Source organism: Lissotriton helveticus, chromosome 2_1, assembly GCF_964261635.1.
Source record: "Lissotriton helveticus chromosome 2_1, aLisHel1.1, whole genome shotgun sequence".
NCBI classification, from domain to species: domain Eukaryota; kingdom Metazoa; phylum Chordata; class Amphibia; order Caudata; family Salamandridae; genus Lissotriton; species Lissotriton helveticus.
This window is the reverse complement of record NC_136059.1, coordinates 543,156,446-543,171,941: the sequence shown is the minus strand read 5'-3', so window position 1 is coordinate 543,171,941 and position 15,496 is coordinate 543,156,446. Positions and strand designations below refer to the sequence as shown.

Genomic DNA, 15,496 nt, shown 5'->3' with positions numbered 1-15,496 from the left:
AATAAGGGGACATCAGAAGGGTTTGATATTTCTTATAAAATTCCCACGGGAAGCAGTTCGGACCAGGTACTTTACCCGGTCGCATCTCAGGTAAGGCCTTCTGGAGCTCCTCCACTGTGATTGGACATCTAATTCTTCCTTCACTGAATCCGCCAAAGCCTGTGGAGGCAGGTCGTCTATCAATTTATGGACTAGATGTGGCAGGATAGTCTCACTGGAGGCATATAAATTCTCATAATATCTGGCAAAGATTACTGAAATTTGTTAAGGATCAGTGAGTAGCGCCTCAGCAGAGCCGGGGATACTCTGAATGGTCATGGGGCAGAGCTTCCTCTGACAGAGGCGATGTAAAAGTGCACTAGATTTATCCCCCCATTAGTAGATTCTGCTACGTGTAGCGAGCCATGACATTCCAGCCTCATTCACCAATTCACCGGCGTTTAATTGCTGTGTATGGACTAACTGTCGACGTGCAATATTTCCATCCCCGCTCCTACTCCTACACTCCAGGTCAATGAGTTGGGCCTCCATTTGTGTCAGCTTCTCGCGACGCTGCCTATGCTGACCGTGCAATATGCAATGTCCAACCCCTCAGCGTTGGCTTCATGGCTTCCCAGAGGTTCTCTGGGTACTCAAACGACCCGGTGTTTTGTGAATAATTATCAGAGATGGCAGTGTGTAAATGCTCCCTATACTGTTCATCCTGGAGGTGCCATGGAGATAGTAACCAGCAAAGGGGGTGGGCACGGACCCCAGTCACAAGTCAAGTAGCGCAGGGGAATGGTCGGAGAGGCCTCTGGGCAATATCGCTGTCGCATTTTATCTGTGTAAGTGAGCGGCAGATACGAAAATATAGTTGATCCAGGAAAAGGACCCATGGGTACTGGAAAAATATGTGTAGCCTGTGTCTGTTGGGTGAAGCGGTCGCCAAGTGCCTACCCAGTCCATCCCTTGCAGCAGGAGTCGCAGTTTTGATTCTCGGGGCTCTACCGGTCTGTTTGTACTGCGCCACTGGTCGGTCTGGGGGCATATAATGTTGTTCCAGTCACCCCCAACTATTGTCAGTCATTGGGGAATGTCTGCCCATAGTCTCAACAAGCATTCTGGCAGGATCCAGGCTAATGGCAAGGGACCATACACACTGCCTAGGGTGAGCCGCTCATCATATAATGTACCTCTAATGATGATAAATCTGCCTTGGGAATCTGTCCATGTTTTCTCCTGCCAATGGATCCCCCAGAAGCATCCCTTGTACATACAAGTGTCTTCAAAGTCAAGGGAAGCGCTAATAAAAGTAGCCCCAAGAGGTGTGCCATCGGCCTAGCAATAGGTGGTGGTATAACAGGATGAAACTAGGATGCTGTTGATCCCCGGTGGCCTCTGTAGAGCAGATGCAGGACTTGCTGTGAGCCTTGGAGCGCCTCTCCGAAAGCGATCTGTGGCGCTGATTGTCCTGAAGCTGGGAGATTTTTTGGCTTGGGCCCCCGACGTGGAATTAGAGTCCAATCTGGGCGGTGTGTGGGGCCTGAGCTTGACGACTTCATCAGTCCAGTTAAAAACCTCTTCAGGTGAATCAAAGAAGTGTGTGCGCGATTTATATGATATCTGCAGTCTGGCCGGGAATAGAAGAGAATATTGAATCTTAAGGGGCCGGAGTTTAGCTTTGGCCTCTGTAGAGGATTGTCATCGCTGCTGGACAAGCCTGGTGTAATCAGGAAATATCATAATGGAATGTGATGTTTAGTGAAGGGTCCCTCGTTGCCTAGCCTGCTGCAGGATAGTGTCCCGGTCTTTATGGTTCAAGAATCTGGCCTTGGACGAGCGCCAGGCGGCAGCTTCTGCTGCAATGCTTGGTGTGCACGCTCAATTATGAAGCAAGGGGACTGTAGTAGTAGTTTCTTAATTGCGTGATTATTTAATATCATTACAAAATTGCATAAAACAAGTTTCACAATAAAACCGTGGTATCCCACAAAAAGCATCATTGGTGCATTATAAAATTTTAAATACAAGGTAATTTGAGTAAGGTAAAAAAATTCTTTTTATATTTCACCAACATAATTAGAAAGTCATTATCACAAACCACAATTTACTCATAGTTGGGGACTTGCTACTAGTGCTGGTAGATGAAAACTTCCAATTTAAACCAAGCAGACAGTTAAAATGGCTTCAAAGTGCCTTATGTTTTATAACCTGTGATGTTCGGACGGCTTATAATCATGTTATATATATACATATACGTCCTGCTTTTGATTTCTTGAATAAATTTTGAAGAGTCTTAAAAGAGTTAAGGACTACCGTCCATTCTTTTACACAAGTAAAGGGATTGTGGAGCGTGTGTATGTATATATATATATATATATATATATATATATATATATATATATATATATATATATATATATATATATATATATATATATATATATATATATATATATATATATATATATATACATTAACTTTTTTTCAACCAGTGTTCTTATTTGCTTGATCTGTTTGTCGGAGTAGTCTCCTGATTTGGGCGAAATATTTTACACCTCGACAAGATAGAATGATTGATGACCCATCCATCCATCTAATCACAGCTTGTCTACATGTGTGAATATTTAACTCATTAAAAATCAGTTTTAAAGAGGATTTCCTTAGTTCCTTTACAGCTGGGCACACACACAGCAGGTGTATTAGTGTTTCGTCCGAATAACCACATAAGCGACAGTTCTCAACTTGATAGGTACGTTTCCAGGATGGCATTAAGTCCTTCGAGTCATGGTTTCCCAGTCGATAGTAAATAAAGCTCTTTTTTATCCCTGAAATAAAATGGGCTGCTAGGTAGGCTTGGGGTTTTGTATGTGTATAAGAATGTATTACTGTCCCTTCATGGCGTCGTTTGGACAAGATGTTTTTGTCTTCCAGGAGCGATTTCTTCTTGGCGGACAGATTACTAATTTTGTTAAATGTTGACTTTTCTGCCATGCTCTCCCATAATACTTGGGTCTCTAGCTCCACCAATGATTTCCTCAAATACGCTCCCCAAGATATAGGTTCTTCTAGGACCATTTGTGCTTTTATCTCATCCGAGCATAGGTTGTTCAGTGTGCCTGGCTCTGATGATCGCAATTTGTTGCAGAAATAATTCATGCTACGGAACTTCTGATTTTGAAGGCAAGGGGACAGGATGCCAGGTGAGATCCACTTCGTCAGCCATTTAACCAGGAGGCCCTCCATATTATTGCCCTGACAGCCCTCAAGGAACCTTACAAAGCAAAGGTTATTTCCACGGGCACGCCCCTCTGCATCTTCTGCACATAGCGCCAGCCCCTTCGTAATCGTTTCCAGAGAGGATACTTTCTTTTGGAGGATAGATACCGTGTCCTCTGTAGTGGATAGCCTAGTTTCGGAATCAGCTATTCTTTGGACTGCATTAAGGAGTGTTGTAGCAGCATGACATCCGAGCCCACTGCTCCAATCTTGGCCTCCAGCGTGTCTCTGGTCTGCGTTATGGTGGCCAGTACGGCAGCATTATCTGGCAAAGATGTCGTCTGGTCTCCCGGGTTGGACAACTGGGCCACAGCACCGGCATATTTATCCATCGTGCTTTGGCATGCAGCCACACTTAAGAACTTGTCCTTAGTCATGATTCGAGGAGTTCAATAAAAGAAGCTGTCCCTACAATTGTGCTGACTAGAGCTACTTAACCAAAGCAGGGTAACTGCACAGTCTCAGATGGGAAGTATAAATGTATAGATTGCGGTATCTGATCTCCAGGGGCCAGCGGCCGCAGGCGAACGGGGGATCTTAAGAAGCTGTAGCTACTACGCACATCCCCTCAGCCAGTCCAGCACATTCAGGGCATTGATAGTGTGCAATGATAGTGACCCGGCCAGCAGCCAGTACGTCTCCGCATTCCAATTTGTACACACCAAGGATTAGATCCTGAGGTGGGCGGGGAATACCTGCGTGCCAAGGGCGTGGGAGGAGTTGTAAATTCGACTCACGGGCTGAAAATGAGCAGCAAACCACCCCATTAGGGCCCCGCGTAGGTCTCAGACAGCGGGGGTCCAAAGGCAGACCGCCATCCATCTCAGGTCCGCAGCACACGGGGCCGGAGTAGGCCGCCTGGGAATAATCTGCTGCGCAGCCTGCGGCCCGACACAGCCACCGATAGCCTGACGTGCCTCAAGGTCCCCAACAGTGTGTCAGCGCCCCCGGCCAGGAAGTATTTCTCAAGTGGGACGGCGGGCCTCACCCATTGGGGAGAAAGGGGCTCCCAGATAGGCACCACCGCCTGTATCTCTTCAGCGTGCCACAGTAAGCCGTGCAGGCCAGAGGGAGACACGCCGTAGTCCGATATGACCACCAAGCCCAAGGCAGCCGTCAGCAACGCCTCTCACATCGCTGCCACTCACCGTCCCACCTTGTAGGCCACCGCAGATCAAACTTCGGGCAGGAGGCACCAAGTTCGCTCCAGGCAGCAGTCACAAGCTGCATGCTCCGGAGCCGGTGTGCATGCGAGGCCGGGAATTATCAGGTGTCTGCACCAATATCACATCACACTGCCTCACTGGCCTGGGGGGGGGGGGGGGGGGGGGCTGGTTGAGGACACAGGTCCCAGAACACCAGCAGGCATGGGGATCACCCAGAGGTAGCAGGAGCAGCGTTTCGGAGCAGATGACGGCAGGATAAATAACGAATTATGGCGGGCTAAGGGAGCTCTACTAAAGCTCGTCTACCATGTTAGACCGCTTGGCCACGCCTCAACCTCAGCTTCTTTTTACCTGGAAAAAACCGGAGATGTCCTCTTCCCATGTTAAAACTTGTCTTACAGCAGCGTTTGATTGGCTCACCGCTGCCCAGCTAAAATGCAATGAGGATAAAACCGAGATTTTATTCTTCAGTGACTTTCCTCCTCAGTAATGGCACGCTTTCTGGCCAGATAAGTCTCCCAAGCCTACCCAACAGGGTCAACCTGTCAAGAACCTTAGGATCTGGTTTGTTGGAAAGTTAAGTTTCGGTACTCCGATCAATAAACTGACAGGAATGTGCTTTGGAATCGCTAAAAAAGTTCCTGCCGTTACTCCCTTTATCTGCAAGAGAAACGGTCACTTGAGCGCTCATCATTGCCTATGCCAATGCCCTGTATGCCTGTTTGCCCGGCTATCTATTAGACAAACTGTAGGTTGTTCAAAATGCCGCAGCCAGAACTCTTCTTAACCTCTCTAAGTGGATCAGCATTAGGCAGCACCTTCAAAACCTGCACTGGCTACCTGTGAAAGTACGGGTTAAATTCAAGTCCCTGGTAATGGCACATGCTGCTCTCTATGGGCTTGGTCCGGTGTACTTAAGGAAACGCTTTTAGTTTTATGCCCCCACCAGACAATTGTGCTCTTCCACAATGCTGAGGGCGTGCCCCTCCAGATTCCGCCTTAAAAAGGACAGATGACAGCTCCCTGGCCTACATGGCAGCGGCCTGAAATACACTACCGTTTGACTTACGTAGTTTTCAGGATCCCCAAAAATTTAGAAAGACTTTAAACTTTTCTTTTCAATTAAGCTTTTTCTCCTTTCTCTGCTGGTTTCTTCTCCCTTTTGCTATTTCCACTTTGAGCTCGCATTGTGACACTGAGTAGCTGTGCGAGTTATAAACTTTTATAACATAACATAACAGATGAAGACTGATCCCTCATCCTGACATCTCCCACAGACCTAAAGACCAGTATGGTAGAGGTACAAAGTAGGAGTACCTTTTTTAAAATAAAGGATTGAAACTAGAGTTATCCAATCCCTCTAGTAGAAGATACTGCTATTATCCTGATCAAAAGTACTTGTTCTATTGAACTAGGAATGATGAAAAAGCTTGGTGGGTCCTGAAGGGTTTCAAAACTAAACTGCAGACGACAGACACATCTCTGGAGCACAGTAAAGCACTCACCTCTCATATTCCTGTGAAGTGCAAGTCAAGTCAAATTTAGTTGCAATTAATTAAGACCATAAAATACAATTACTAGTAAACCAAATTATCCTCCTTTAAATACAAGTTATTTCACACAGGCTAAGCCACAATAATTGATATTAAACAATTAAACAAAATGGGATGAATATAGTGACAGAGCCGAAAATATTCTATGGAACAGGGAAATAAAAAGATCAAAATGCGGACAAACTGTGCAGCTCAGATAGTCTTAAGTAGCTGCTTGACATGTTAAAGTGAACCTTTACGAATATTAATAATCCTTAATGTAACTAGTATGACATGATAGTTTTTGTCAGACCCAAAACGATCACTGTTCATGGTAGAGTTATGCAAACAATAAAAAGTAAATGTTCACTTAAATAGCGGTGTACTTGCGTAAGAATGTCAATGTGTGCTTTAGAAGATATTAAAAGTACTGAATCGGCTTGATTTGCAAGATAAATAAAGTGCTGAGGGGACACAGTCACACTGAAGCTGTCAAAAACAGATGGATGGAATGCTTAAAGTAATCTTTCCCACTGTTAATTACTCATAGCTGCATTCCAGTAATCATAGGTATTTTGCACACCATGCCACTTCATTGGAACCGCCCATATGCAAATCAGTCTAGACCCTGCACCAATGGGAACAGTCCGAACTGCCAGGCCATGTCCTCCCTGAACCAGAACACGTGCATCCAATGACCAATTTCGCCCTTATTAGGGCTCAAGAAAAGGGGGGGCCAATCGGCCCCCACGCACACATGGCGGGGCCCGGCCCCTCCCATATCTCCCCGGTCCCTTCGTGGTGGCTTGCCCCCGCCCCGGAAGTAATTGTGCACTTCCGGGCCGAGGGGGCGGGGCTGCAGCTACGAAGGGGTTAAGAGCCTGGGGAGCACGGGAAGCGGCCTCTTTGTGCCCGCGCTTCCCAGGCTCGGTCCTCGCCCCACCGTGGGGCAGTTTAATTTTCTGTGGAGAGCAGACGTCAGGCTAAGGCTTGTAGGGAGGTAAAGCAGCTTGTTTTACCAGTCTAAAATCTCACGAGTGAGGAAATGAAAGTTGAACCACACCAGGTGGATATAAATATAGGTATTTATTCTAAACACATCCCTCTGGTCCCTTTAGGAGGCTATGAGGCAAAGAATTACAGTCAGTAAACTTATTTAACACGCAGTAACTTAGCACAGTATACGTTGTGCCCTAGGGGCGTACCGAACCATATATCAAGAAAGTGGTATACGGACCACGGCAGGCATGCTGACAAGGCTTGCAGCCTTTAGAACGGCGGGGGCCAACAGGAAGCACTCAAGGTAGTGACACATGGGGACCCACGCGAAGGAAAAGCCTTTATCTCACAGGTCATCTCATGTTAGTACTAAGATCAATGACATCAACCGATCTGATAGTTTCAGCAAGCGTGGAACTTCCCCACGCTAATGACCGATTACTTGGGGTCCTGATAATCCTACACACCCTGGCCCCGGATGTCACACCTTAAAAGGTGTCCAAGAGCCTAGTTGCGGCATCACATAATTCTGGGGATGCTTGTGATCATGTCCGGTTGGCTGGGATGGTATTTACCAGAAGCCAAAGTGGCGAGCTAAAAAGGCTCTTGTGCCATTTTACAGCCTGGCATAGTTAGGGCTGTGCTAATCCTTTTGGGTAAAGACTTTGATGCTGCACTGTCAAACAGACTGTCCTTTTTCACACATAGATCCTATGCATAAAGACGTGGGTAGAAAACCAGGATTAAGAGGCGATGTCCTCGCCTGCAGCACAATTTTCTTGTAGTAACAATGAATGTGAAAATAGGAAGCCAATTTTACAGCCTAGCATGGTTAGGGCGGTGCTGATCCTATGCTTAACGACTTAGATGCTGCACTGGCAAACAGACTGTCCCTTTCAAACCTAGATCCTATTGCCTAAAGACGTGGGTAGGAAACCAGGAATAGGAGGTGATGTCCTGGTCTGCAGCAGAATTTTTAGTAGCCATAAATGTGCCGTGGCACCGCACTTCACACTGTATATCGTCCTTAAGGAGTCATGAGGGCGCTATTGTATCACGGTGGACCCCATGCACTGGGTCACTGTACTGCACACTGGATATTATTCTCTAATGAAGGTCATTCTACAGGGCACTCTCCGTAACACTAATCCAAACACACTACATGGGACACAAACTGAGGCTATGCTTAACACTTACAGTCGGAAGTGTTAATGAGTATGCATCTGGCGCTAATCTTATCTAAAACTTAGCAAGTGATGGCAATGTAAGACTAGCACGTGTACAGCAGTTATCGCCGGAAACACTAATGGTTTGTGTTTATCTTTTCCATTTATGTATGGCCGGGTCCATGGTGGATATCTGGAGTGCTCCACATCACAACAGCTGCAACAGGTGGACAGCCCAAGGGATGCTTACGTCAGGTAGAGGATGGCAAGCAACAACGCAAGTGTGATGGGCGAGCGATCAAAGACGCAGGAGGTGCCAGCACAGGGTTGATTGTTTTTTGGTGTGTAAACCCTAGATTGGGCTGGCCGCAGTAATGTAGCGGGATGTTGCGTCACATAAAATGGCAGTATTTTCCGTAACAGGAAATTGTATTTCTACAGTAACGGTGCCTGCGCTCGCAGGGCCACCAGTGTCAGCATGGTATATTCATAGGTTACCAATTGGTAGGGCCAACGATAGGGATGGGGCAGTGCACAAGGGTGTGCATTGCTAGCCTTGGCATCCCCAGGAATAAATAGGCCTATGCAACGCCTCATCACCCCTGGTCGGGAAGTGGGGACTTCCATAGTAAAGTAGTAGACATACACTTAACATTTCCCAGAGCGTAGTGGCCAGGTGTGGGTGGTTAGCAGACTTCACGATACGCCAGTGGGAGGTGTACACTGATAGTACCAGGATACCCCCGGTCACAGCAACTACAGGGACACCAAAGATGGGGTCTGTCCGTCCAGAGCGGGGAAGGAGAGGTACCCGATAGGCACGCCCCCCACCCTCAGTCATTATCTGACATGCGGGTAACAACGATTGGGGTTTTAATTGGGCAAAAGGGGGTTCTGGTGGAAGGGATAATCGCACTAGCAAGCAAGTTAGCAAAATATAAAACACAGACTGCACCATAGGGGGGCTCAGTTGTTTCCCAGGCTGCAGGAAAAGGGGGGGTGGACTTGGTGAGTGCGCAGAGTCACTCGGTGAAGAATCACTCGGTAAAGAGGATCAACACTTGGATTGAGAAATAATTTCAGACACCTCAATTGCAGTATATCCCACAGGGGTGCATCTGAGAGGGACAATGTAGACTAGCAGTCGGCTGATAAAGGAGAGTTGGCAATTGTTGGAGGGGTGGTCTCTACGCACAGGGTAGGGGTCCATTTGACAGAGTCAGGGAATGCCCTATGGATAGGGAACAAACTAGCAGGGGTAGAGGGTTTTTTGATTAGGAAGGTATGACCTTTCAGTGTAGGCGGTTGGGGGGGGGCCAGATAGTCGGTCAACTATGCTGGCCTGTGGCGGTAAGGTCATAATCGGTGAGCAGCAATTTAAGGTCCTTAGGGGGGGGCGGTCCCATTCACGAAAGGGGCCGCCCAGGGGGAGGGGCCACTGGTCTCTCCCAGAACTTCCGGGGCAGGATATCCAAAACTTGGAAGGGTGCGGGGGAGGGAGTCTACACTTTCCTCAGGCTGGTAGCCACCCCTCACATACACTATGACGTCATCAAGGTGCGCGAGTGTAAGGGCCCTCCTGTTATGGTTAAAGGGAGTTCAGGGAGCGCACGCGGGTGAAACGTGCCCTGGGTTGCGCATGCGCATCTCGAACGTGAGAGCGTAGCTGTAAAAGGATCTGACACCGGTTAGCGACCTTGCCATACGACTTAATTATTAGAATGCACAGTTATTTTCAGGATGTTAGATTCGGTTAGGAACCACGCTGTACTAGCTACTTGTTAAGGTTAGCCCATCATACCATGTCAAAAATGGATGTTAATCTAATGTTTTGAAGTTTGCATTTTAATAATTGTGTAAATGTTTTCTTTTATTAAATTTTTTAATTTTGTTTCATATTTTAATAAATACGGCCAGGGGGTCCCTGACCCCCTGCCTTCCAAAGACTCATGTGTCGACTGGTTGAATTAAGTAATGTAGTCTGTGTATTAAGGCGGGGGTGGCCGGTAGTCCCAGACCATGAGAAAAGGGAGGGCCAATCGGCCCCCACGCACACATGGCGGGGCCCGGCCCCTCCCATATCTCCCCGGTCCCTTCGTGGTGGCTTGCCCCCGCCCTTGCCCCGGAAGTAGTTGTGCACTTCCGGGCCGAGGGGGCGGGGCCGCAGCTACGAAGGGGTTAAGAGCCTGGGGAGCGCGGGAAGCGGCCTCTTTGTGCCCGCGCTTCCCAGGCTCGGTCCTCGCCCCACCGTGGGGCAGTTTAATTTTCCCCACCCTCCATCCCCTTTGTTAGCAGAATTTGGGTAAGGACACTGGTAGGTATACTGTGTAGCGATATGCAAGATCATAGGAATAAAATGTTTTCCTTCCTTAGGCTTTTTTCCCGTTTACAGGCAAATGTACTTATGTATGTGTTTTGGTGCTTTGCTGTGGTTTTAACTAATTTCTTGTTTCCTTAGGCCTTTTTCCCTCTTAGAATAGTAATGTCGTATTTATTATGTGGGTCGGGCGGTAAGGTAATAATCGGTGAGCAGAATTTAAGGTCCTTAGGGGGGGGCGGTCCCATTCACGAAAGGGGCCGCCCAGGGGGAGGGGCCACTGGTCTCTCCCAGAACTTCCGGGGCAGGATATCCATTACTTGGAAGGGTGCGGGGGAGGGAGTCTACGCTTTCCTCAGGCTGGTAGCCACCCCTCACATACACTATGACGTCATCAAGGTGCGCGAGTGTAAGGGCCCTCCTGTTATGGTTAAAGGGAGTTCAGGGAGCGCACGCGAGTGAAACGTGCCCTGGGTTGCGCATGCGCATCTCGAACGTGAGAGCGTAGCTGTAAAAGGATCTGACACCGGTTAGCGACCTTGCCGTACGACTTAATTATTAGAATGCACAGTTATTTTCAGGATGTTAGATTCGGTTAGGAACCACGCTGTACTAGCTACTTGTTAAGGTTAGCCCATCATACCATGTCAAAAATGGATGTTAATCTAATGTTCTGAAGTTTGCATTTTAATAATTGTGTAAATGTTTTATTTTATTAATTTTTTTTATTTTGTTTCATATTTTAATAAATACGGCCAGGGGGTCCCTGACCCCCTGCCTTCCAAAGACTCATGTGTCGACTGGTTGAATTAAGTAATGTAGTCTGTGTATTAAGGCGGGGGGTGGCCGGTAGTCCCAGACCATGTCAGTCGGGTATAGCCGAGTTCCAGTGGCACAGTGTGCATGGGATAGGTCGCCGGAGCCGGACTGGCCGTAGCGAGCATCAGGCGTTTCCCCGGGAGGTCGGAAGGACGGGGGCCAGTTTTGAAGAGGTGCTGCACTATCGGCCCCCAGTAACAAAAGCAGGTGTGCTTCACACTGGTCTAATAAAATTTCCAGGGCCGCTGTGGGCTCCCAGTCCGGCCCTACAGGTCGATATCCCGCCACTCTGACGTACTGTTATTGGAGCATACAGGCTACACACAGATCTCTGCAGGAGGTGATCACCTACTCGGCGCTGATACTGGACGGGAAACTGCATCATGCAGGTTGAAATAGGTACTGATGAACTAGTTCATGACAGCGGCCAGGATGGGGGTGCACTATCAGAGTGATGTGAATGTTTCAGTGCTGTAATATGGGGCATGGGTGCACTGCAATAGCTCTTTTGATGCTGTATTTCTGGGGGCCAAACACGCACTGCGGGCCACAACAGCTGTGTTTTGTAGAAGCTCTTGACTACGAAGTACTTTTAGACCAGTAACCAATGCAAACCGGAAGTATGCTTTAAATCAAGATAAAGTGCCCAGGGGAGGCAATGGGGGTGAATTGTGTATTTTGTTGGTAAAATATACTGAGGTAAATAAAGAAAAAGCCATACACTCATAATGAAACCTTTATTTTTATTCACTGGTGTAAGGTGCATCGGAATGGAAATGAGCTTTAAATGTTAATTTTGCTTTTCTTTATAATAAAAGATCTTGGCGGAACCCCGCGTGCCCAACAAGCATTGGAAAACGAGATAACATCAGCAGTTAAAGAACTTGAACCACAAGTACAGATTCTGAAATAGATAGACACTAAACAAGCCTCGTCCACGCACCGCGGTGCTGTTCCCCGGAGGGAGGCCACACATTGCGCAGCAGCCGGTTCACTCATCTCAAAGCACTTGGCATCAGCCTTTCCAGGCTCACAGCCATATTCGAGCATAGGACAGTGTCGCAATCATTGTTGACTGTGAAAATGTAATTAGAAGGCTAGAAAATCCGCCAGAAAAGAACTGTGTGTGACTGAGGCAGAGGAGGGTCCGGGGTGAAAGAGGGCGGAAGCCCTGATAAAGTCCAATGCCGTTCAGCCTGGATAACCTGGCGTTATTGGGGATGGTGGGCGGAAATCACGCCATGGACACAGTGTTATGTACTCAGTATCTTACCTTGGGAATGACGTTGGCAAGCAGATGGTCCAACAGGTTCACTGAATCCTTGCCTCGGACGTTAATCTTGCCAAAGGGCGTCAGGTCTATCACGCCCACCTTTTCCATGACTTGCTTATATTCACGGCCAACTGGCTCAAACCAGTTTGTTCGCCGAAAACTGGGTCTGTAACAGAATGATATTGCAAATTTAAAGGGTTTTCAGGCAATGCCGAGGCAACACTGTAAGGCTGCGATTAACCAACACTACAAATTACAGCCAATCACTTTTTACTACTCTTAGCTGGTGAGACATCAGTTTTATTCCTTGTTTGTTTAAAGTCTTTCACTAGTGACATTTTCCAGCAGTTTATCTGAGCTTAGAATCATCAGCATAGAGGGAGAGAATGTGAGTGTGTGTGTGTTTTAGCGAGTGTGAGTGTGAGTGTGTGTGTGTGAGAGAGAGAGTGTGAGTGTGTGAGTGTGTGTGTGAGTGTGTGTGTGAGTGTGTGTGTGAGTGTGTGTGTGAGTGTGTGTGTGTAAGTGTGTGTGTGTAAGTGTGTGTGTAAGTGTGTGTGTGTAAGTGTGTAAGTGTGTGTGTAAGTGTGAGAGTGGGTGAGTGTGTGTGTGTGTGTAAGTGCGTGTGTTAGTGCGTGAGTGTGCGTGTGTGTGTATGTGTGTAAGTGCGTGTGTATGTGTGTAAGTGCGTGCGTGTGTGTGTGTGTGTGTGTGGGAGTGCATGTGAGCATGGGTGTGTGAGCATATGAGTGTGAGCATATGAGGGTGAGTGTGAGCATATGAGTGTGAGCATATGAGGGTGAGTGTGAGCATATGAGTGTGAGCATATGAGGGTGAGTGTGAGCATATGAGGGTGAGTGTGAGCATATGAGGGTGAGTGTGAGCATGTGAGTTTGTTTGTTTTAGAGCAACTGGCAGCCACGATGTCCTTGCTTGGTATCAGTTGCAGTCAATTCCTGTGAGGAAGGCATTCTCATACAGTCATTGACTACTTAAAAGGTTTGGATTCTCGAAGCCAAAGAGAAGATCAAGTAAAATATATACTTAAGTAACTGAAGGTTAGTTTCATTCATTACCCATCAGCTAAACCTCTAAAGCCCTAGCTGCTAAGGCCCTTTACAGTGATGAAAACAATCTATTAAGTATTAATAATCTATATACCAATCCTAACCCTGCAATTTCAGTGAAAAAGACATTTCACATTTGCGAGATTGACAATGCCGTCATAAAAATAATACCAAAACAAGCCTTACTGAGAATATAAAGGCACCACACAATGACTTCTGGCCCAAACATACAAGTAGGAGACAACACGGTGCTCACATTTTTAAAGCAAATGAACAACGTTAAGAAGTTGGAAAGACTTAACTTTTCGGACAAACTTGAACTTGAAAAAGTTTGCAAACCTATAAAGCAGTAATTCTTAACCTGAGGTCCGTGGACCCCTCAAGGTCCGACCTGTCAAACCAATTACAGCAATAAAATGCTGATTAAAAATGAAAATAAAAAAACACTTTAAAAAATATTTTGTTGACCAAACAAATTCTATGAACATGTTGACAGGTACTAAGCAAACATTACACCCCAGCAAGTGGCACCCCTGTAAAATGAATGGGTGAAACATCAACCAAATAATATATTTTAATAATCAGTCATTAATGGTGGTCTTCCCAACAGAGTAAAAAAATATATGGTTTGCTGGTCTTAAAAACACACATGTAGACCCAGACTGTGTACTCGACAATACAAGATGTCCATTCTAGTTAAAAAAAACTGACACTGGAAAATGTTGAAAACATTATTTACTGAGAGATTATCTGTCTGCCTTCAAACTTTGGACACGTTGTTTGCGCACATCAGGAATGAAATCTGCGCTTCTCAATGATCACGTTTTTTATGGGAAGGATGGTAACTAACAAGATCAATACATCTACTATGATGAGGTGAATTAAACACATTTCTAAGATGCTGAAATGTTATGAAGTGAAATTGGTGATTGGAACAAAATAATGATGGCGGAATCTAAAAAGGGCAGGACTCCAGCACTGACGATGGAGTGGATGCTGTGAGGGTGCACCCAGTGCCGTCTTCACGCATGGGTATGCTGGGCAGTTGCGCTGGGGGCCAACAAGCTTGGGGGCCCCAATTAATGTCAAAACACTGATTTTGTTGGAGGACCCAATAATTATACGTTTATTTTATCAATAATTTATATTTTTATTCCTGAGAGTGGTTGTGTAGGCAGGGTCCAGTGCACTGCTTTCCTGGGGGCCAATAATGCTGTTAAGGCGGCCCTGGGTGCACCCAGGACACTTTAGTAGAGTGTACAACTTTAATCCCTAATCCTATACAGCCATAGGATTAGGGATGAAAGTTGTACACTCTAATAAAGTGTTCAGGTATGTTGCACTCATCTGAGACAGAGATACAGGATGAGAGGCAGGGCACACAAATCTGCAGGTTGTTAACTTGTGTTGATATTTTATCAGTCAACAAAAGAAACCTAACAAAGGTACAAAGGCAACACTGCAGCCAACGTGTTCAGGAACACTGACAGACATAGGCATCGACCTCATAGGGACTTTAGAAACGCCAAGTACTAGATTTGACAATTAAAAGTGCTTTCTATTTATATTTGCTGTTCGAAGTATGCACAGATAAGTGCTACAAACAAGGTTTAAGGTGACCGCTTATTTTTGTACCGTCTGGGACATCAACATAATGAGCTTGCAACCCTGATCATAAAACTGAAAATTTGTTGCAGGATTAGCAAATTATTGATTTCCTCCACCCTCCACCCTCCATCTCTGATTAATGCCATAATAGCAATAGTTTAAGTTGTATCTGAAACCTTAGCTGCCGTCAATAACATGCTGAGTTACTTCAAGTGTCTGGGAATGCACCCTGCATTCAGACAACTCACTCCTCATTCTCGCCCTCCACTTTCACACTCACCTTGTACTCAA

The 15,496-nt window shown here is 46.5% G+C and overlaps 1 protein-coding gene across 2 annotated transcripts in view; it reads right to left on the bottom strand.

Moving 5' to 3' along the window:
• The window catches only part of DMGDH (dimethylglycine dehydrogenase), a 635,937-nt gene that overhangs the window by 157,205 nt on the left and 463,236 nt on the right, over positions 1–15,496 (bottom strand). For both annotated transcript variants that reach the window (XM_078675210.1, XM_078675209.1), the window contains exon 10: positions 12,534–12,699. In XM_078675210.1, the coding sequence (XP_078531336.1) occupies positions 12,534–12,699 (166 nt within the window). The remainder of the gene's footprint in view (positions 1–12,533; positions 12,700–15,496) is intronic.